A 21,218-nucleotide genomic window follows, 5' to 3' on the forward strand; every position below is an offset into this window, starting at 1 on the left:
CCCCCGCGACCTCTAACGGGACGAGCTCCAGTCCCCCGCGACCTCTAACGGGACGAGCTCCAGTCCCCCGCGACCTCTAACGGGACGAGCTCCAGTCCCCCGCGACCTCTAACGGGACGAGCTCCAGTCCCCCGCGACCTCTAACGGGACAGGCTCCAGTCCCCCGCGACCTCTAACGGGACGAGCTCCAGTCCCCCGCGACCTCTAACGGGACGTGCTCCAGTCCCCCGCGACCTCTAACGGGACGAGCTCCAGTCCCCCGCGACCTCTAACGGGACAGGCTCCAGTCCCCCGCGACCTCTAACGGGACGAGCTCCAGTCCCCCGCAACCTCTAACGGGACGAGCTCCAGTCCCCCGCGACCTCTAACGGGACGAGCTCCAGTCCCCCGCGACCTCTAACGGGACGAGCTCCAGTCCCCCGCGACCTCTAACGGGACGAGCTCCAGTCCCCCGCGACCTCTAACGGGACGAGCTCCAGTCCCCCGCGACCTCTAACGGGACGAGCTCCAGTCCCCCGCGACCTCTAACGGGACGAGCTCCAGTCCCCCGCGACCTCTAACGGGACGAGCTCCAGTCCCCCGCGACCTCTAACGGGACGAGCTCCAGTCCCCCGCGACCTCTAACGGGACGAGCTCCAGTCCCCCGCGACCTCTAACGGGACGAGCTCCAGTCCCCCGCGACCTCTAACGGGACGAGCTCCAGTCCCCCGCGACCTCTAACGGGACGAGCTCCAGTCCCCCGCGACCTCTAACGGGACGAGCTCCAGTCCCCCGCGACCTCTAACGGGACGAGCTCCAGTCCCCCGCGACCTCTAACGGGACGAGCTCCAGTCCCCCGCGACCTCTAACGGGACAGGCTCCAGTCCCCCGCGACCTCTAACGGGACGAGCTCCAGTCCCCCGCGACCTCTAACGGGACGAGCTCCAGTCCCCCGCGACCTCTAACGGGACGAGCTCCAGTCCCCCGCGACCTCTAACGGGACAGGCTCCAGTCCCCCGCGACCTCTAACGGGACGAGCTCCAGTCCCCCGCGACCTCTAACGGGACGAGCTCCAGTCCCCCGCGACCTCTAACGGGACGAGCTCCAGTCCCCCGCGACCTCTAACGGGACGAGCTCCAGTCCCCCGCGACCTCTAACGGGACGAGCTCCAGTCCCCCGCGACCTCTAACGGGACGAGCTCCAGTCCCCCGCGACCTCTAACGGGACGAGCTCCAGTCCCCCGCGACCTCTAACGGGACGAGCTCCAGTCCCCCGCGACCTCTAACGGGACGAGCTCCAGTCCCCCGCGACCTCTAACGGGACGAGCTCCAGTCCCCCGCGACCTCTAACGGGACGAGCTCCAGTCCCCCGCGACCTCTAACGGGACGAGCTCCAGTCCCCCGCGACCTCTAACGGGACGAGCTCCAGTCCCCCGCGACCTCTAACGGGACGAGCTCCAGTCCCCCGCGACCTCTAACGGGACGAGCTCCAGTCCCCCGCGACCTCTAACGGGACGAGCTCCAGTCCCCCGCGACCTCTAACGGGACGAGCTCCAGTCCCCCGCGACCTCTAACGGGACGAGCTCCAGTCCCCCGCGACCTCTAACGGGACGAGCTCCAGTCCCCCGCGACCTCTAACGGGACGAGCTCCAGTCCCCCGCGACCTCTAACGGGACGAGCTCCAGTCCCCCGCGACCTCTAACGGGACGAGCTCCAGTCCCCCGCGACCTCTAACGGGACGAGCTCCAGTCCCCCGCGACCTCTAACGGGACGAGCTCCAGTCCCCCGCGACCTCTAACGGGACGAGCTCCAGTCCCCCGCGACCTCTAACGGGACGAGCTCCAGTCCCCCGCGACCTCTAACGGGACAGGCTCCAGTCCCCCGCGACCTCTAACGGGACAGGCTCCAGTCCCCCGTGACCTCTAACGGGACGAGCGGTAGAGACTGAATGAGTCACTTCTTTGTCACATGGTCTGTGGCCCTCTGCTCTGTACAGGTTTCAAAATGCGGCCCTCCATGAAGGACACTGCTCCACGAACTGATCTGAGGTGTTAAACTGTGGAATAATCTGAACGTGAAATAGATGTTTCCATACGATATCAAGCTGAAGAATCAGGACGAGGTGTTGCTCACAGATTAAAAGAGTTATCGAAACCCAATATTTGCACAGTAGATAAAATCATGTAGAATTCTGTTGTTTTATAATTCCGATGAAAAGAGGCAGGGTTCATTTCCCCCACTGGGTTAAGGTCAACTCCTATTTACACTTTTATTGAAAGATTGTATGTCTTTTTACAGCTCTAGTTGCCTTATGGGAGATAAATGCTCTCTTTTCCCCCCTGACCAGGTTGACCTCACAGCCACGGTCAGTGTTTGGACTCTAATCCATTATTTCCTGTTCTGGACTGTCCAATATCATATTCAAGCCGTAATGCAAAGATTATACTGCAGTGACATGACATGTAAGAGGATTTGTCAACATGGAGAAGCTCTGGGTTGCTGCAGTTACACGCCATATGCTACTGGTATTTTTAAAGATGTGTTTACCCATGTGGTCTATTTCCAATGCTGTATTTATTTATTTAGGTTTCTTGATAGGGACAAGTGTATGTTTCATGATTACGCCCTCAGTCGGAGCTTGAATAGATCCTTTAAAACGCTGTGTCACCTGAACGTTCAAAAGGGAAATGTACATTATCAATTACATCAAATCCATTTTGAACAAACAACAGACACTTTAAAACACGCTGTCATCACCAGATTCATACAAATTTGTAGTAAACTGGAGCCAAAATGAAGTAAACAGTAAAACAGTTTCAATGATTCACTGACATTAGATCTAAATGCTAATTTTAACTGTATTCAACAAAAAATAAGATGTAATTTTGAATATATAGCACGCAAACTGGTTAGTTTGCTTTTCTATAATACAAACAGTATATGTTTCGTCTGTAAATGTTTATTTTAGCTTCACAAAAAGTATAATTTTCTGGTTAAGTGTCGATAAAATTAAAAAAACAAGTAATTGTCAAGTAAAACCTACATCAGGATCATAAATGCTTAATGTCTGTCATTATCTTCAATTTAAAAAAAAACATTTGTTAAAGTAGACATATTGTGTAAAATGGACTTTTATGAGCTTTAAAGCTTGTTATCCTCAGCTCAGAGTTGTGTTCAGAGTTCATGTTGTGGGTAAAAATGGAGTCATGGAAAATCTGCTGCTTGTTACTGTAAATATATCTGAAGAGGCTTTTGGATCAACACAGATCACAATGAAAGGTGAAATAATGCTCTACAAATGACAGATCAAACGACCCAAAACAATTATAACTATTTTGCGGCTAATCCCAATTTCTTTCTTTTTTACAAACTCTGAAAGGGCCAATCAGGAGAGGCCGTGGTGAACGTGTAACTCAGAGGTTGGCAGTTCAAAACCCACTATCCACAATAATCCTCATGTTATGTCCTAAACAGTTTCCCCCGATTTCTGCATATGAATTTATAAATATGACTTTATTTTTGAGTGAGCGGTTGTTGTTTTTTCCAGTATAAAAGCCTTAGTGAGGGGTTTAGGATAGTATTTGAGTAAACTCGATCTTCAGTATAATCATTTTAAATCAAACTACATGATTGTGAAGTTTAGTATGTGTCGGTGCTACTTTAAGGTCTGAAAGTTTAGGTTCTGTGGGAGAAAACTAAGGGTTAAATGACACAATAAGACATGACAGGAGCAGACATGATGTGAACACGGTGTCTCTCCTGTAGTGTCTTCCCTTTCTTCAAATCTGTTTCATAAAGCATTCTTTTTTCCCCTCCTCTTTTGCAGCGCGACCCAAAGGTGCTCAAAACCCCCATATGAGACCAGCACCTGCTCTCAATGGTAATTTATCGTGTTTCCATGGTGATGCGGCTCAGACCGTGTGCTGCTTTCGATAAACGCTGCTATTATCATTCCCATCACAATTCCATACATCAGCCCTGAGCTAGATCACACCTTCTTCTTCTCCTTCTTCTTCCATCTATTTATCTTTATTTATTCATTTCTGTTTCCCGTGCGCACCAGGGTTCTGCACCTGACCACAAACGCGCCTGCATCCTCAGCATCTTTCCCTTCTCACCGCCTCTGGAAACACATCGCGTGCTTTCCACACAAGAAATAAGCCACAGAAATCAGACGTTTGCACCGTCCTGCAAAACGCATTCGGTTCCTGTCGGTGAGCGCTGGTCCGGAGCCAACCGGCGGCACTGAAGGTCATTTTGACGCTATAACCGAGCCACGTACCGCTTTAAAATGGTTGTCCTTTTTTCTTTTTTTTGAAACCCCGCTTTATATATGACTCGGCTGATGCTGATGCTGCTGCTGCATTATTCAAGTTGAATTGTTCGAGAAAGATTCCAGTTTACGCAGCGCGCGCGATGACAAACGAGGCACGGCGCACCGGAGGATGCACGGCACGGAACATGTGTTGGGACAGGATCATTTGCTTTAGAAAAAACAAAAACACAAAAATTGGCTGCAGAACGTTCCATAACAAAAGAGCATGTTTTGTATTTGTCCAGGGACGCAGCACAGACATAAATAACCGCGCATCACTCACCATCACGACGGTGAGAATCGCATCTTCTCCTCATCGTTTCCTCTCCTGGAAGCGCGGTGAGGAGGGAGGGAAGGAGGCAAGGAGGCAAGGAGGCAAGGAGGACGCATCGCAGGAGAAGCGTTTATCCAGCAGCACAAGCAGCAGCAGCAGCGACGAGCGTGAATCCATCGTCTGTCCCACCCCCCCCTCGCACCCCCCTCTGGACGATGCTCGCTGACGTAACGGACGAGGTGTAACGGTATTTCACTCCCGTTATTTCAAAGGAACGGGTTTGATATCAAGGGGAGCGGGGCGTTTATCCGCTTACGACGCACCGGCCCCGCGCGCGGTCGGGCCCCGGGAGAAGGAAGGATGCTGCCGTCTCCGCGTCCCGTTTACCGTCACTGCAGCTGCGGCGCCAATCACGGGCGAGCGCGCGGCGGATGCGGAGATGCGCGCGTCAAAAAAATAAAATGAAATGCAATAAATAGTCAAAAATGCAAAGAGTAGATTTGATTGACAGAGCGTTCGATGGATGTCACTGTTTATTGTCATGGTTGATTTATTCATTTATTCTTTTTTTTATTTTATTTGTTTTGAACGTCCCGCGGGTTTTGACGTGAAAACGCGAAGGTCAGCGACGATCTGACCCTGCGGCGGCTGCGGGACGTCTGATGACCGATGGATTGGATATTACACGTGATCCCAGCTCAAATGAAATATGTATGAAAGTAGTTTACACATGTCACTATAGTATAATCCAGGGGTCCGAGTGTGGAGTGTCCAGGGGTTCAGAACACCCCCAGAAACACCACGTGACCGGCACGGGACCCCGACTGTAAAAGGTTATTATTATAATCATTTCAAATGGCAAAACTTTTAAATTAGACTTGTGTTTAAGTTGTTTCTCGATGTCTTAGCTCGAACTGCTCTAAATACACTTTTCAAATAACAGAGATTGAAATCAAGTAATAGTTTGAACCCGCAGTGCAGTGTTCTGGTGGAGACTATGTGTGTTTCTACCGGTTTGACTCATTTTGTTGTCAATCCTCTGAAAACACCAGCTTGTGTCCGTCATTTCATGTTGTGTTCATACAGGAACTTGTCAGATGTTATCTCCAGATGGTCCAGACATATTTGTTAATCTTACATGTTCTCTTAAAATCGTAAGAACCAAAAAAAGAATAATTGTGAACATTTTAAAAGCAGAATTATGTATTTTTGTTCAATCTATCGTCCAAATACTTTAATGTAAGTAAAACTTTTTTTTTTTTTTTTTAAATCTGACTATGTTTTTTTTATTTAACATGATTTTGTCTTTCAGGAAGTTGAATTTCACAATGTCAGCCACAAACCTGAGGAACAGAAACACGTCAGACGTCAGAAATGAAAGAAAATAAAGATTTCCCTATATTTTGCAACATAGAAGTGCAGTTTAATTTCATTTGTACTTATGATCACTGCGACTGTCGCCTCTGGACCATTCATTATTTTATTTATTCAATTATATTTCACACCACAGGCCAAGTTACAAGTCAGATCTGTGGCTAGGGGATACACACAAAGCGATGACATCTCCATAGCAACGAGCAGGTAGCAGACCCTCTACAGTGCTCATCTTTCACACTCACTTTGACTCATTCTCATCATTAAAATGCACACACCGATTTCATTTTGAATTCTTTATTTCCGAGTTGAATTAGAGTAATAAATTCACAGGTTACAGTGGATGTTGAAGCCTTTTACAGCTCCCATTATATCACCTTCATAACGTGAGTGTCATGGACAAAAGTGCAAGGCTCTGCGGTCAGAAGGCCAAGTCCAGTAACAGTTCAGAGAATTAGTACAAAATCAACAGTCACAAACTACATGGTCCTATTGACAGTGCCCTTGTGTTTTCTTACAATCATTATTTATAAAGCTAAAGGAGACGCATTTAGCTCTGTCCTGATTTTATTAAATACTTGGAGATGTATGTACACACTGGGGGGAAATACATTTACTCTGCAGCACTTGTTTTGAATTTGACGGGAAAAGTTGGATTGGCGCCCTCTGCTGTCAGCAATGGGAAGTGAACCATGAGGAAATGACAAAGAATAACTGAGCTTCTTAGTGACATGAATAACTGCAGAGCTTCTTAGTGACATGAATAACTGCAGAGCTTCTTAGTGACATGAATAACTGCAGAGCTTCTTAGTGACATGAATAACTGCAGAGCTTCTTAGTGACATGAATAACTGCAGAGCTTCTTAGTGACATGAATAACTGCAGAGCTTCTTAGTGACATGAATAACTGCAGAGCTTCTTAGTGACATGAATAACTGCAGAGCTTCTTAGTGACATGAATAACTGCAGAGCTTCTTAGTGACATGAATAACTGCAGAGCTTCTTAGTGACATGAATAACTGCAGAGCTTCTTAGTGACATGAATAACTGCAGAGCTTCTTAGTGACATGAATAACTGCAGAGCTTCTTAGTGACATGAATAACTGCAGAGCTTCTTAGTGACATGAATAACTGCAGAGCTTCTTAGTGACATGAATAACTGCAGAGCTTCTTAGTGACATGAATAACTGCAGAGCTTCTTAGTGACATGAATAACTGCAGAGCTTCTTAGTGACATGAATAACTGCAGAGCTTCTTAGTGACATGAATAACTGCAGAGCTTCTTAGTGACATGAATAACTGCAGAGCTTCTTAGTGACATGAATAACTGCAGAGCTTCTTAGTGACATGAATAACTGCAGAGCTTCTTAGTGACATGAGGAATGCTTCATGGTCAATGCAATAGACTCTCTTGATCAGATTAAGTAAAGAATGTCAACATCACGATTATTTGGGTCATAATCGAAAAATCGCAATTAGTTCATTTGGTTTAAGCATCATCACAACTTCCTTTGTCTTAATTCATTATATTACTAAAGGTTTCAGTGACTTTGATAATATTGAGCATTTAATATTGTTTTTATTTACTTCAGTGAAACAATGGTTATATCGTATAGTTCAATAGCAGTAAGTTAATTGTGGATATTGGAAATAAATAATACAATTGTGGCGCAGCCCTTCTGAAAAATCTGGCTCCATGGAAACTATAATTGAAGAGCTAGAGGAAGTGTGTGTGGGGGGAAGTGCTTCTGCGAACACCACCCGGCCCTGGATAAGTGGATCAAAATTAATAGATCATAAAGGTGTGAGCCACGTTTTACATGCTTTAAATGCTGTATGAATAAATGAGGAATAAATTATGGCTTTACTCTAGGCTTATCGGTCAGAATTTAATAATTTATGAAACTTTTTTTTCATAGTTGGAGCAGCAATTGCGATCATGACAAGAAATTGAATGTGGATAAAAACCATAAAAGCAGATTTCACAGAGTAACTCTCCTTAAAGTCCATATGACATCGCAGCTGTGGTACATATTTATCATCGTTTTACTTCTGGTAAGTGGCAGTTTGTGATTCCGTTTTGAAAAATGAGAGTTTAAAATGACAGGAAGTAGTGCTGAAATAGAATCCCTCTGTGATGTCATCAATATGCGACGTGACACGGAAAACAAAGACAATTTTCACTTAACTGACAGTTTAAACAATCATTCAACAAAATAAAGGTGTTATATGGTGTTATTGCTTGTCAAATCATAACTATTGTGTCATTGATGTGTATTTTGGCTTTGTTTACAGTATGGTTGCTAGGATACACTTGTGTAATTACCTGCAACTATGTCATATTTGCTGGCCATGTCCAACCAGGAAGTAACATTATAAACGTTCCCAAAATGGGCAAAATGTTTAGTAGAATCTGAAATATACTTGTGTTCACTGCACTTCAGTGAAATGCGTAGTCTGACCCGCCATACAGACTTGATTCAGTGTAATTAATACAAATACAATTACAAATACACTTTTGGTTATGGCTCAAAAGTGTCAGTCTTGCCACCGTCTTCTCTCGCTTCCAAATATGGCCGCCCACTTGCGCGTTATCTCCAGGTAGATCGTAGGCTTGTTCGGAAGGTAGTCCAAATACACGGTGTGGCTGGATTTGGGGATCGCCGTCTCGATTTGCGTGCCTTCGTGCCATTCGTTGAAGGACGTTATCGACATAAAATCGGGCCTGGCTTCCAACGCCGCGCTCAAGGCCGTCTCGTAATACTTCCCGTTGATGCGGTTGCGAGTGTTCTGGAAATTCCACGGGCGGATGCTCGTGTCGATGTACCCCGGCCCGACGCTCGGGATGAACAGCAGGTTGTTGTCTTCGCAAAACGCCCGGATCGTCTCCCAGTTCTTCAGCGTGGAGCCGTACGAGAACCCGTTGGTGGCGAAGTACGTGTAAAGCCCGTCGAAACCGGCCGTCAGGATGTCTCGTTTGTGCTTCTCCTCCACCAGCAGGGCGATGAAGAGGGCGTCGTACGGGGTGTCGCGGATGCTGTCGGCGGCCGTGTGCTTGAGGAGCTTGGCCCATTGCTCGGAGTTCATCAAGTAGGAGTCGTAAATGTAAAAAAGAGGGAGGAGTTTGCCGTTAGTGGTCCGGTATTTGAAGAAGGCGGGGTGCCCTCCGTATCTAAGGGAAAATGGGCGAGATAAGAGTGGAATTTGAACTTGAATAATGGGTTGGGGGTTGAGAGTGAGGGTTAGGGTTGGGGTTAGGGGTTAGGGTTGGGTTTGGGTTTGGGTTAGGTTAGGGGTTAGGTTAGGGGTTAGGGGTTAGGGTTGGGTTATGGGTTTGGGTTAGGTGTTAGGTTAGGGGTTAGGGGTTAGGGGTTAGGGTTGGGTTATGGGTTTGGGTTAGGTGTTAGGTTAGGGGTTAGGGGTTAGGGGTTAGGGTTGGGTTATGGGTTTGGGTTAGGTTAGGTGTTAGGTTAGGGGTTAGGGGTTAGGGTTGGGTTATGGGTTAGGTTAGGGGTTAGGGGTTAGGGGTTAGGGTTGGGTTATGGGTTTGGGTTAGGTTAGGTGTTAGGTTAGGGGTTAGGGGTTAGGGTTGGGTTATGGGTTTGGGTTAGGTGTTAGGTTAGGGGTTAGGGGTTAGGGTTGGGTTATGGGTTTGGGTTAGGTTAGGTGTTAGGTTAGGGGTTAGGGGTTAGGGTTGGGTTATGGGTTTGGGTTAGGTGTTAGGTTAGGGGTTAGGGGTTAGGGTTGGGTTATGGGTTTGGGTTAGGTTAGGTGTTAGGTTAGGGGTTAGGGGTTAGGGTCAGGGTTAGGGGTTAGGGTTCGGTTAGGAGACAGGACCTACTTATCGATGATGTACTTGACGTTGGTGAACATGTTGACTTCATCGCGTCCCGTGTATGGCTCGATGTGGAAAATGACCTGTGGGGAAAGGTTTATTAACAAGTATTACAGCGGCTGTTTTGCTTTGCCTAGTATGTTCCGCAGTAGGGCATTAATCCGTGGGGATAAGCAGGAAACATCAACACGCCAGGTTAAAGGTCAGATTTGTGCTGAAATGACCCCGCTCAAAGTAAGAATGCATGTTTACGGGTCATTTTTAATCCATAAAACACCTGTAATTGAATAAAAAATGCCATTCAAAGCAACATTCTGGGTAAAACAATGACATCTCCCTGAAAACCACTCAAGTGGCGCAAGTTAAAGAATTAGCAGTGACATTTAAATGTGCTGTACTTGACTTTTACCTTCTTAAAAATGTGAAAAACAGAACATTTTAGGTACATGCCCTTTAAAGACAAAACAGAAAAAGAGTAAAAAGTAATTAATGAGACGCAGCTATTAATCAACTAATCATAACTAGTCAATTATCAAAAATAATTGTAATCACATGTATTTCTATAATTGCAGTTGTCATCTGGACAAGGCAGGCAATAAAACATGCAAAAAGACCTTTTATAACAACGACAGAAGCGTTATAACAAACCAAAATGTGTAAAAAGAGAACAAATATTTCTGATTTTCATGAATAACACGCTTTGTAAATATTCTCCATCTAGAAGCCTTCAGTCACAATGTTTCCTCTTTATTTGGTTGGTATTTATTTAGTTTAAATTCCTCAATGTACAATAGAAAATCAGTTCACTGGGGAATTTAAAAAATAATAATAATCGCTGACTAGTCTACTACAACGTAATTAATGACAACATATTAGTGACATCACCGATATTAAAATCCAGAACTTTGCTTCAATAATGGCCAATGCCCCTAACAACCTAACTGTGAATGAATGTATTTGTGAAGCGTGGGAAAGGTACCTTAATGTGGTATCGGTGGGCCGTGTCCAGCAGCAGAGGCATGAGGTCGTCGATGGGCTCTCCGTTGTCGTCCTTGTGGTTTGGAGGATACCAGGACACAGCCATGACCCCTGACCACACAGGACAGAAGACCTTTAATCATGTCATCATAAATATATTGGCAAAAAAAAAACACAGCAATCCCAAGTCTGATATTATTATGGACCTTCCTGATAATGAGTCTTACCCCCTATGTCAGACATGAGCAAACTAAAATCATTTTTGTTGTTGTTGTTGTTTTCTTTTGCCCATAGGCTTTATTTTGACAGGAGATGGAAGTATGAAGGGGGATGAGGGAGAAGGGAGGACAGCTTAACCATGTCGTGAATCCCGGTGTAAAACTTTATACACGCAAGGGGACTCCAGCATCGTCACACCATTCATCTGTTCCTGGCCCGGCCCCTCGGTCACATTTTAGAACCCATTGTCAAAAAAGTTTGCCACCCCTGCCCTATGCCATCAGGCTTTTAGATAGAGGGCCGTCTTCCCGTATTTTGGATGGGGTATTTTAGAATGTGGACGGGCATTTTCGCGCGCACGGCGGCGCGCTACCCAAAAGATAGCGCCAGGCTGGAAAAAACATCCGCCAGGTTGAAAAACAAACATACAAGACCATCATATAGTTAAGAAAGCTACACTCAATAACGTAGACGACCACGTTTATTTGGCACTTGTTCACCAGATCACCGTCCGTGCTCGCACCGTAGTGTAACTTTTCTGCTCGCGCCGCCCACGGTAGGAGCGGCGTATGGCGTAAATTAAGAGAACGCCGTCTGGCGTAAATTACGGCGCTCGTTTACGGCGCACGGCATAACGTCAGATGAAGCACGGCGTTAAAAGCGCGGCATCATTTTGTAAAAGCGTTGGAAGTGTGATCATATTGGCTTTCCATAACCTTTGCGCTCACAAAGTCGGCCCCGCACCAAATTATTTGGACGGGGTATTTTCAAATCTAAAAGCCTGTATACCATAATAACATAACTAATAAAGACACTTAACGATGATATAAGAGTGTTCCGGAATTGGTACAAAGAAAAAATCTTGTACGCTATATCAGCGTTGCCCTTTTATTTGCCTGCACAAAAGGATCCATTATATAGGAAATGGTCTTGTCAAAGTGCTAACATTTCAAACCATTTCAATTATAAGGAATTGACTCAATTCTCAAAGTCGATTTTGATACCACAATACTTCTTTTTAGCCTATAGACCAAGGGTCACCGACCTTTTTAGGGTGGAAGGCTACTTCATGAGCACGGCTACCTTTTCAATTAGCCTAAATGGGCCTATAATTACATTGTAACAAAATCACATAACTATTAAAAAATTTAAGATAGCTTTGTATTAAATCTAGCATCAATTCATTAAATTCGTAAATTAATGTAATTGTCAAAATATAAGCCATATTTTGCCCCTGGAGGCAGCCTTAACGGGAGCCTTTTAGGGGGCGGGGCCAGGGTGTTATTTTGCTACCACGCCGACCTTAAAGCTGGCGCCGTGCCAGTCCATACATGGTGATAGTGTTTGATCCAATGACTGAGAACTGTGGCATTTAAGAGCGCCCCCTGTGGGAGATGTTTGCCATGGCTTCATGTACAGGCAAAGAAAGAAGTGAGCAATTACATTGTTTGATTTCCCATTTTTCAATGAATTCCCAAAGTTTTAAAAATAAATTAAATATTGAAATGCAGCCTCTGAGCTCTGTTTCTTGATTTAATTCACCTTTATTTGTTTTTGCACAAAACGGAGAGCTTGCCTTCCTCCCCGGGTAAGAACGCACACACATCTCTGCTTAGAAACTCCACATGTGGTCCATAAACCAGGGCAGCAGCAGCAGAGCCGAGCGGGTGACCCTGAAGCACACCCCCCCTGCTGCAATGATGACCCACAATGATGACCCACAATGATGACCCACATTAAGGCCAATTCATACTTGATAAGAAGGGAGAGGTTTGTTTGTGCTCCTCGAGCTGTGAGAACAAAATGAGGTCATGATGTAATGTTGTTCTCACAGCTGTTTGACACATCAGCTGAGCAGAAGTTTGTTCACAGCGCTCTCTGTCAACTAGGCTCTGATTGGCTAAACCATTGGTTGTCAAACTTACATATATAACACTATCTTATTCTCAAAACTGTGGGAAGCATGCGTTCTAGCTCATCTTCTGCACATCTTCTAACCTCGCAGGAGCGCAGCACAAACAGCAGATCAAAAGTACTATTCCACTTCGTTTAAAGCCTACGGAAAATACAAATCTTTTTTTTTTTTTTTTTTTAATTAAAAAGAAAAATATCGATACTGTGACTCAGTATTGATATGCGTATCGATACGGAGTCCGTGACGATATATCGCCGTTATCGATATTTTGAACACAACCCTACTGTTTACGTGAGTGGGAAAAAACAACATACAATTTGATTGTATTCATTATTCTATCATTTATGCCATGAATGTTGTTTTATGATTATCTTGTCCATGTGGGGACAGTAGCGTGACTCCAGTGCACTAGTTTTGAAGTGTGTGAGTTACAATTCTGGCCATTCACAGAATGCACAGACCACCTGGTTCAGTCCTGTGTGAGTCCTGGTTTGGGTTAGACCTGGTTCAGTCCTGTGTGAGTCCTGGTTTGGGTCAGACCTGGTTCAGTTCCCGTGTGAGTCCTGGTTTGGATTAGACCTGGTTCAGTTCCCGTGTGAGTCCTGGTTTGGGTTAGACCTGGTTCAGTCCCGTGTGAGTCCTGGTTTGGGTCAGACCTGGTTCAGTCCCGTGTGAGTCCTGGTTTGGGTCAGACCTGGTTCAGTCCCGTGTGAGTCCTGGTTTGGATTAGACCTGGTTCAGTCCCGTGTGAGTCCTGGTTTGGGTCAGACCTGGTTCAGTCCCGTGTGAGTCCTGGTTTGGGTCAGACCTGGTTCAGTCCTGTGTGAGTCCTGGTTTGGGTTAGACCTGGTTCAGTCCTGTAGGAGTCCTGGTTTGGGTTAGACCTGGTTCAGTCCCGTGTGAGTCCTGGTTTGGATTAGACCTGGTTCAGTTCCCGTGTGAGTCCTGGTTTGGATTAGACCTGGTTCAGTCCCGTGTGAGTCCTGGTTTGGATTAGACCTGGTTCAGTCCCGTGTGAGTCCTGGTTTGGGTTAGACCTGGTTCAGTCCCGTGTGAGTCCTGGTTTGGGTCAGACCTGGTTCAGTCCTGTGTGAGTCCTGGTTTGGGTTAGACCTGGTTCAGTCCTGTGTGAGTCCTGGTTTGGGTCAGACCTGGTTCAGTCCTGTAGGAGTCCTGGTTTGGGTCAGACCTGGTTCAGTCCCGTGTGAGTCCTGGTTTGGGTCAGACCTGGTTCAGTCCCGTGTGAGTCCTGGTTTGGGTCAGACCTGGTTCAGTCCCGTGTGAGTCCTGGTTTGGGTCAGACCTGGTTCAGTCCCGTGTGAGTCCTGGTTTGGGTCAGACCTGGTTCAGTCCCGTGTGAGTCCTGGTTTGGGTCAGACCTGGTTCAGTCCTGTGTGAGTCCTGGTTTGGGTCAGACCTGGTTCAGTCCTGTGTGAGTCCTGGTTTGGGTCAGACCTGGTTCAGTCCTGTGTGAGTCCTGGTTTGGGTTAGACCTGGTTCAGTCCTGTGTGAGTCCTGGTTTGGGTCAGACCTGGTTCAGTCCTGTGTGAGTCCTGGTTTGGGTCAGACCTGGTTCAGTCCTGTGCGAGTCCTGGTTTGGGTCAGACCTGGTTCAGTCCTGTGTGAGTCCTGGTTTGGGTTAGACCTGGTTCAGTCCTGTGTGAGTCCTGGTTTGGGTCAGACCTGGTTCAGTTCTGTGTGAGTCCTGGTTTGGGTCAGACCTGGTTCAGTCCTGTGTGAGTCCTGGTTTGGGTCAGACCTGGTTCAGTTCTGTGTGAGTCCTGGTTTGGGTCTGTTGCCCTCTCTACACTGTCTACTGTCCAGCTCTCATATAAACAGCAGCGTTTTTGGCCAAATGTGAACCCTTTGGCTGAGCTGTTCTAAATCTAGATCAGGTCCATGCGGGCAACTGAGAGAGGCCCAAAGGGACTGACATTCAGCACAAAATAATAGTGGTCCAAGGCTGCGTTCACACTTGTCTTTGCTTGTTCCTGATATGGACTTGGGTTTGTTCTAGTCCTCGTTTAGTCCTGATCTTGTCCAGGTTTAGTAGTTACTTTAGCTATAGTGTGAACGCACAGATAAAGCTCGAGCTCATTCTAAAACTGGTCCAATTCTGTCACATTTATGAGTTTTAATTGTATTGATACTTGCTCAAATGAGTATCTTGTCTCGATATTAGTGTTAGTATCGATTAGTATCTGATTTTCGATACTTTTGACCACCCTACAAGGACAGTTCTGATCAGAGCATCCTACAAAACTGCATTAAATACAGTAACATTATCAGGTTAACAACGAGACAATTGAATAACATTTGGATGACGATCCCCAGTCACAACTCATCAATGCTTAGGTTTTAGCGACATCTACGCAGCTTTTTGGGTCAAACAATTGCAGACACGCATTTATATTATACATTTGTGCAGGTTTTGGTTACCTATCGCCGCCAATCGCAGCTGCTGCATGTGACTCTCCACCACGGCCGGGTCTTTGGAGCTGTACGCACCGAGCGCCGGGTAATAGTTGGAGCCGATGTCGTCAGGAGGGACGTGTCTGCTTTGTGGGTAGCCCTGCGCCACTTTAGCGTCCCAGTGCGGCAGCTGCGGATGGTCCCAGTGCACGTACATCCCGTCAAACGTCGGATTGCCATACCAGGGATAGTAGAACACGTGCACGTAGTAATTCGGAGGGGGGGATCTTCTCAACGTTTGCTCCAGCTGTGCGTCTCGCTCCGGTCGGGCGGGCGCAGGCACTTTAGTGGTTTTACCGTGGGCCTCGCCGTCTCTCTGGTCCGTTTCGGGAGGTTGGACCAAGCTGACGGGGCTGGAATCTTCTGGTGGTAGGTTCCTCAGCACCACGGACGCGACGAGAATGAGGACGAGCACGGCCAAGACGGGAATGCATGTTTTGCGCCTGAACCTCACCATTGTTCACTGTGAGAATGGCAAGTTCATTGTTGAAGTGGGAGAGGAACATTCCGGTTTTAGAGCGATGGAAAGTGACCTGAAGGGAAGAGATTTGAAACTGTAACATGAGCTGTCACATCACTGCTTCATTTACTAACCATTCAGTAAGAGGATTCAAGGGATTTAAGTCAACTTACGGCAAATTTGAACATTTAAATACAGATTATTTTGGAGTTTAAGCTTTAATAAATCAGACTTAGACATAGAATCAGAAACAAATCCTTCTGCACAATTCCTCAAAATCTTGTTAAAAACAGTTTGATGTGTGTGGGTGATAATTTAAGGCTCTATTACTAAATATATGGCTAAATTAAGTAATAACCGGAAGTTTCCAAAGGCATAGCAACCTGTTTAAAACATTAGCTTTAGCTGTTTTTCTGTAACCAAAATATGAATAAATGATACAAACGTATCCCTGCAGACAAGGCAAGCTGAATTAATCAAACTTGCATTGGTGGAATTGTGCATTGTAATACAATCAGATAACAAATATTTAGTGTACAACAGTTGAAACATGTTAGCTTGTCAAGTGTACCTGCAGGGATGAACTTTACACCGGTAAACACAAGCGAAAATGGACCAATATGACTCATCATTCGCATTCTCCGACATTTTGAGCCGACTCCACAATCAAACAGTCAATTTAAACTATTTAATCGGTTAACAGTAGATATTTCTCCTCACAAACGAGTCTTTATGAATTCTTTGTGGGCCGAGGGACGCAGGATGTGTTTAACCTGCATTTCTGGTTCGGTAGACGAGTTGAAACTGCAGTGTAGATACGTAAATGACAGGGAGCTGCGCCGACAGGAGGCGCTTATATGTTTTCGGGTGATCCAGATGATAGGAAGAGCATGCGCAATGCAAACTGGGCGGGGCTTCAGCTGAAAGGACGTGATCTAGTTTAAAGTGACAGTGCACCTTTTGTTAATGATGATACTTACAAGAACTACAATAACATAATGTCAAATGATTCATGGTCAAATTGGACCCCAAAACATGCGTAATAGGTCAGATCCTCCTGCAAAGATAGTCCTGACCAAACTTTAAACAGACAGGACATTAAAGGCTAATCTAATTGAATCTAAATAAAGGTGCTCCAAGTTTTCCCGTAGATTATACAGGGGTGTCAAACTCATTTGACGGCCCGAATTTCGACGCTCAGGCTGGGTTGCGGGCCAAACATAACGTAAAACATAAAACAATAAAAAATATAAAAAATAAATAGATTTATATAGCCTAGTAATAGTTCTATGTGGACACTGATGCAAAAATCTGCATCAGGAGAAAGACTGGAGTCCATATTCATGCATCAGCAGCATGAACAGGAACATGGAATTTTGAATGTAATGTTAATATCAGAGATAAAATTTCTGCTCAAACTCAATATGAGATCACTATTTTCAGAGTTTAAGATGATCTTAGTGAAAAATCAGAAGGCCCAGCAGAGGATGTATTTCCTACGGCAGCTGAGGAAAGCCAAGCTGCCAGGGTAGATGGTGCAGTTCTACCCGGCCATCATTGAGTCCATCCTCACCTCCTCCATCACTGTGTGGTACGCTGGAGCCACAGCCAGGGACAAACAGAGACTACAGCGCATTGTAAGCTCTGCTGAGAATCAGCTGCAGACTTCCATCTCTGCAGGAGCTGTACGTCTCCAGGGCTCTGGACAAGCAGGTCGATCACAGCCGACTCTTCTCACCCTGGACACGGACTATTTGAGCCACTCGCCTCAGGCAGGAGGCCACTCCCCTCAGGCAGGAGGCCACTCCCCTCAGGCAGGAGGCTAAGGTGCATCTGGACCAGAATCTCCCGCCATAAGAACTGTTTCTTTCCCTTTGCTGTTGGACTCATGAACACTTCCAAAACACTGTCACTTTAAACATAATTTACGTCACTTTCTACACTACATATGTAAACTCAACTGTAAATTTGTGTACATAGCCTATTTTTCTTTTTATTCTTATTTTTATCTTATAGCTCATTGTTGTTGTTGTTGTTTTTTATCCCATAGCAGATGTAAACACGTTTGTGAATTCTGTTTATTGCCAATGGCAATAAATCCTTTCTGATTCTGATTCTGAAATGATTCATGTAGTGACTCAAATGAGTTTATTGTGTTTGTGTCACGGTCACATTAGTGTGGACACAGTAATGTTCATACTTCATCACACTCTGACCTGTATTTACCTGTGGGTCCTGATCTGTCCAGGTTTGCACTGGTTTGGATCTTTTCCTCACAGAGCATCATCACAGAAGTTGTTTTTTTGTTGTTAGCTCCACATTAGCGCCACTTTTAGCACAGCTCTAACGTCCACTAAACCGTCTCTTTTCTTTCTTCCACGTGTTTCCCAAAACCACACGTCTCTTTCCTCGCTCAGGCCTCTGCTCTCTGCGCAGAGCAGCACGGGGAGGGGCGGCCGCAGCAAAGGATTGTGGGACGTGTACCGTATTTTCCGCTCAAAAAAGCGCACTGGAATATAAATGGTCCATTTGGATAATTGTTCATATATAAAGCGCACCGGACTATAAAGCGCATCAAGCGAAACAAAACAGATAAATCAGTCAGTTGAGCTTTATTAAACACGTTCAACTCATTCAGATCAACATTGTTCAAACATTAATGAGCGTATTTACAACAACTACCAGCCTTGTACAGTTATAACATGTAAAAAAAAAACACAGTCTGATACCGCTAAAAGACACGTTAGCGTATTGACAACAACTCCTAGACTTGCTCAGTTAAAACACGTAAAGAAACGGAGTGACAGAGCCAGTCCGTCTGTAATTGTAGTCTCCGTTTGTTTGCTGAACAACCGCGCGGCCTGTTCATGCCCGGGCGCACAGTCCAACACACTCGTTCATTCCCCGCTGTTTCATTCACTCGCACCACACGGATCATTGACATCTTTCCCCGCACTCCTCCGGCACTAATTCGCAGAGGGTGCACACTTGCGCACGTTATGTTAATTCTAATAATCATACACACCAGATCTTACCTATTGTCTTGCAGCTTCCGATGCGACGCGTTGGACCGAAACCGAGCCAGTATCTCCTGGTAGTTTAAATGGGCGCTGTTCATGCCGTGGTGCTGACCATGTGACATCAGCTATTTAACCACAGTTTTATGCATTTTTATTAGGTTATTTTGAATATGAATGTTTAATTAATGAGCTCTTGCTAAGTAGGAAGAGGCCACACATAATTGTTGTAACTTCATTTTGGGATTTATCCATGTATTTTGCACAGTGGGAGGGGCATGTGAGGGATAAAGGGGAGGGGCTCTTGGCTGGGGGGCGAGTCTGTCACCGGCCACAGAGCAGGTAACAGGGGTGCAGAGTCTGATGGAGTTAAAGAAGACGTGAGTTAAAGTTGAACTCCACTTTTGAACGATGTAAATATATGAATTTTGGGGTTTTCACTGTAAATATTTTGCACTGTTTTTCACTATTTTTGCACTTTAGAGTTTGGCACAATAAATCCACCTGAGCACTTGGAATTACACTTTTTGAATGAGAGCCCCACTACATCTCTACATTCAACAACTCCCAGCCTCATTCATAACACGAACAGAAACACTGATACAGCTAAAAGACACGTTAGCAATTGACAACTACTCCCAGACTTGCTCAGTTATAACACGTAAAATACAACACAACGCACCCACTTTTTCAGTTCATTCCTCGTCCACAAATCCCTCAAATTCTTCATCTTCAGTGTCTGTGTTTAACAGTTGGGCTGCATTCCAAACATCCCGCATCCCGGATCCATCTCCGAGTCAGTGTTGTGGCAGTTCAGTGATGATTCTGGCCTTCGTGAAAGCTCTGATACTTTAGACCAGAGTTTAAAGTCTGCATCATAAGCGTGTCTCTTGCGATAATAGATCCAGGGTCTTTTGTCAGGAGCCCCCTTGGGGTCCTGAATTCAGGGTCCTTTATTTAAGTGTCCTTATCACAGCAGTAATGTTGTAGTAATAATGTAGTTTACATTTTGACCGAGCGCCGCGAGCGCCGTGTACCACACAAATTGCTTCGAGGTCGGTAAGCACAACCAGATTTAATCCATATATTAAGCGCACCGGATTATAAAGCACACTGACGGTTTTTGAGGAAATTAAAGGTTTTTATAATCAAAAATGATTAAATATAAATTAGAAAACACGGTGGTACAGCGGTTAGCGCTCTTGCCATAGGTTTGATTCCCGGGCCAGACCAACATCACATGATCTTTGTGGGTGGATTCCAGCTCAGGGTCTGACGCTGTTGTGCTGCTTCTTTACTTTTACATCAGAACATTTGCTCATTAATGCAATTTTGTTTTTACATGTCAATTTAATTATATTATATACATACTGCTAAACTGTACATTTTGTATATGTATTTACCAAAATCTATCGCTAATCGCTAGAGTTTAGCCGAAGCTAACAGCTTAAAATGCGTTTTAAAGACAACTGAAGAATCTTAAAATTAGACAAAGTCAATGACCCGAACATAGGTAAGAATTGCCGCTATATCCGACATTTCTGAAAGCTCTAAGTGCCCTGTCAGCCGAACACGAGCAGTTTTTCGTTACATTGCGCTCTAGGGAAAAAAAGCTTTCTGGGCCGCGGGATTTCTTTGGCTGCAGTACCAACGGAGTGGCCACTGGGGGTGGTTACGACACACTGCGCCTAGCCATACCCTATCCAGATATTATAATAGATCCATGGTGTTACCGTGGGTTCCCTCCGGGTTCTCCGACTCCTCCCACCGTCCAAAGACACGCACGGGTTGACAAAATTGGCAACTCTAAATTGAGTGAATGGTTATCTGTGTGTCAATTCAATTCAATTTATTTTTGTAAGGCCCAAAATCACAACAACGGTTGCCTCTGAGGGCCACAGTGAGAAATGAATATAATATAGGCTATTGAATCTATTATTTAATTCATTACACATCATATTTTTTATGGATACAAGTGCAGAAAGATGCCTAAGGGCAAAAAAGGAAAATAAATAAATCTTTAAATGGATCTTGTCCTAACGTATGGAATAGAGATTAGTGACCTCATTGTCTTCCCTCAAAACCCTATATTGTAATATAAATTCCTAATTACCGTTCAGTTTATTCTTAAAGATCATCCAGTCCCACAGAATATTGTTATAATGAAAAAGACAATATCTGAAAAATCTATCTCAAAATTCAAAGAAATAATAGAGCCAATATTCAGTGACATGTCACGTGATCATGTCATGTGATCATGTTATGTGATCATGTCATGTGATCCTGCTGAGAACAGGTTTAGTCCCAGTGTAAGTGACCAATTTGTCGACCTGACCATGAATTCCCTAAAATCTGCACTTGATGTTGCAGCTCTGTTAAAA

General features: G+C 45.2%; 1 protein-coding gene across 1 annotated transcript; it reads right to left on the reverse strand.

The window, feature by feature from the left end:
* Positions 1 to 7,482: 7,482 nt before the first annotated feature.
* Positions 7,483 to 16,673, reverse strand: manea (mannosidase, endo-alpha). Its single transcript, XM_072457975.1, has 5 exons — positions 16,392 to 16,673; positions 15,328 to 15,893; positions 10,756 to 10,865; positions 9,783 to 9,859; positions 7,483 to 9,113 (listed from the first exon to the last, which is right to left on the reverse strand). Exons 2-5 carry the CDS (start codon positions 15,815 to 15,817, stop codon positions 8,480 to 8,482), a joined length of 1,311 nt encoding a protein of 436 aa, XP_072314076.1. The 5' UTR covers positions 15,818 to 15,893; positions 16,392 to 16,673; the 3' UTR covers positions 7,483 to 8,479.
* Positions 16,674 to 21,218: the final 4,545 nt, after the last annotated feature.

This window comes from Eucyclogobius newberryi, unplaced genomic scaffold, assembly GCF_026437365.1.
Source record: "Eucyclogobius newberryi isolate DKJ021-1_F unplaced genomic scaffold, fEucNew1.0.hap1 SCAF_21, whole genome shotgun sequence".
NCBI lineage: Eukaryota > Metazoa > Chordata > Actinopteri > Gobiiformes > Gobiidae > Eucyclogobius > Eucyclogobius newberryi.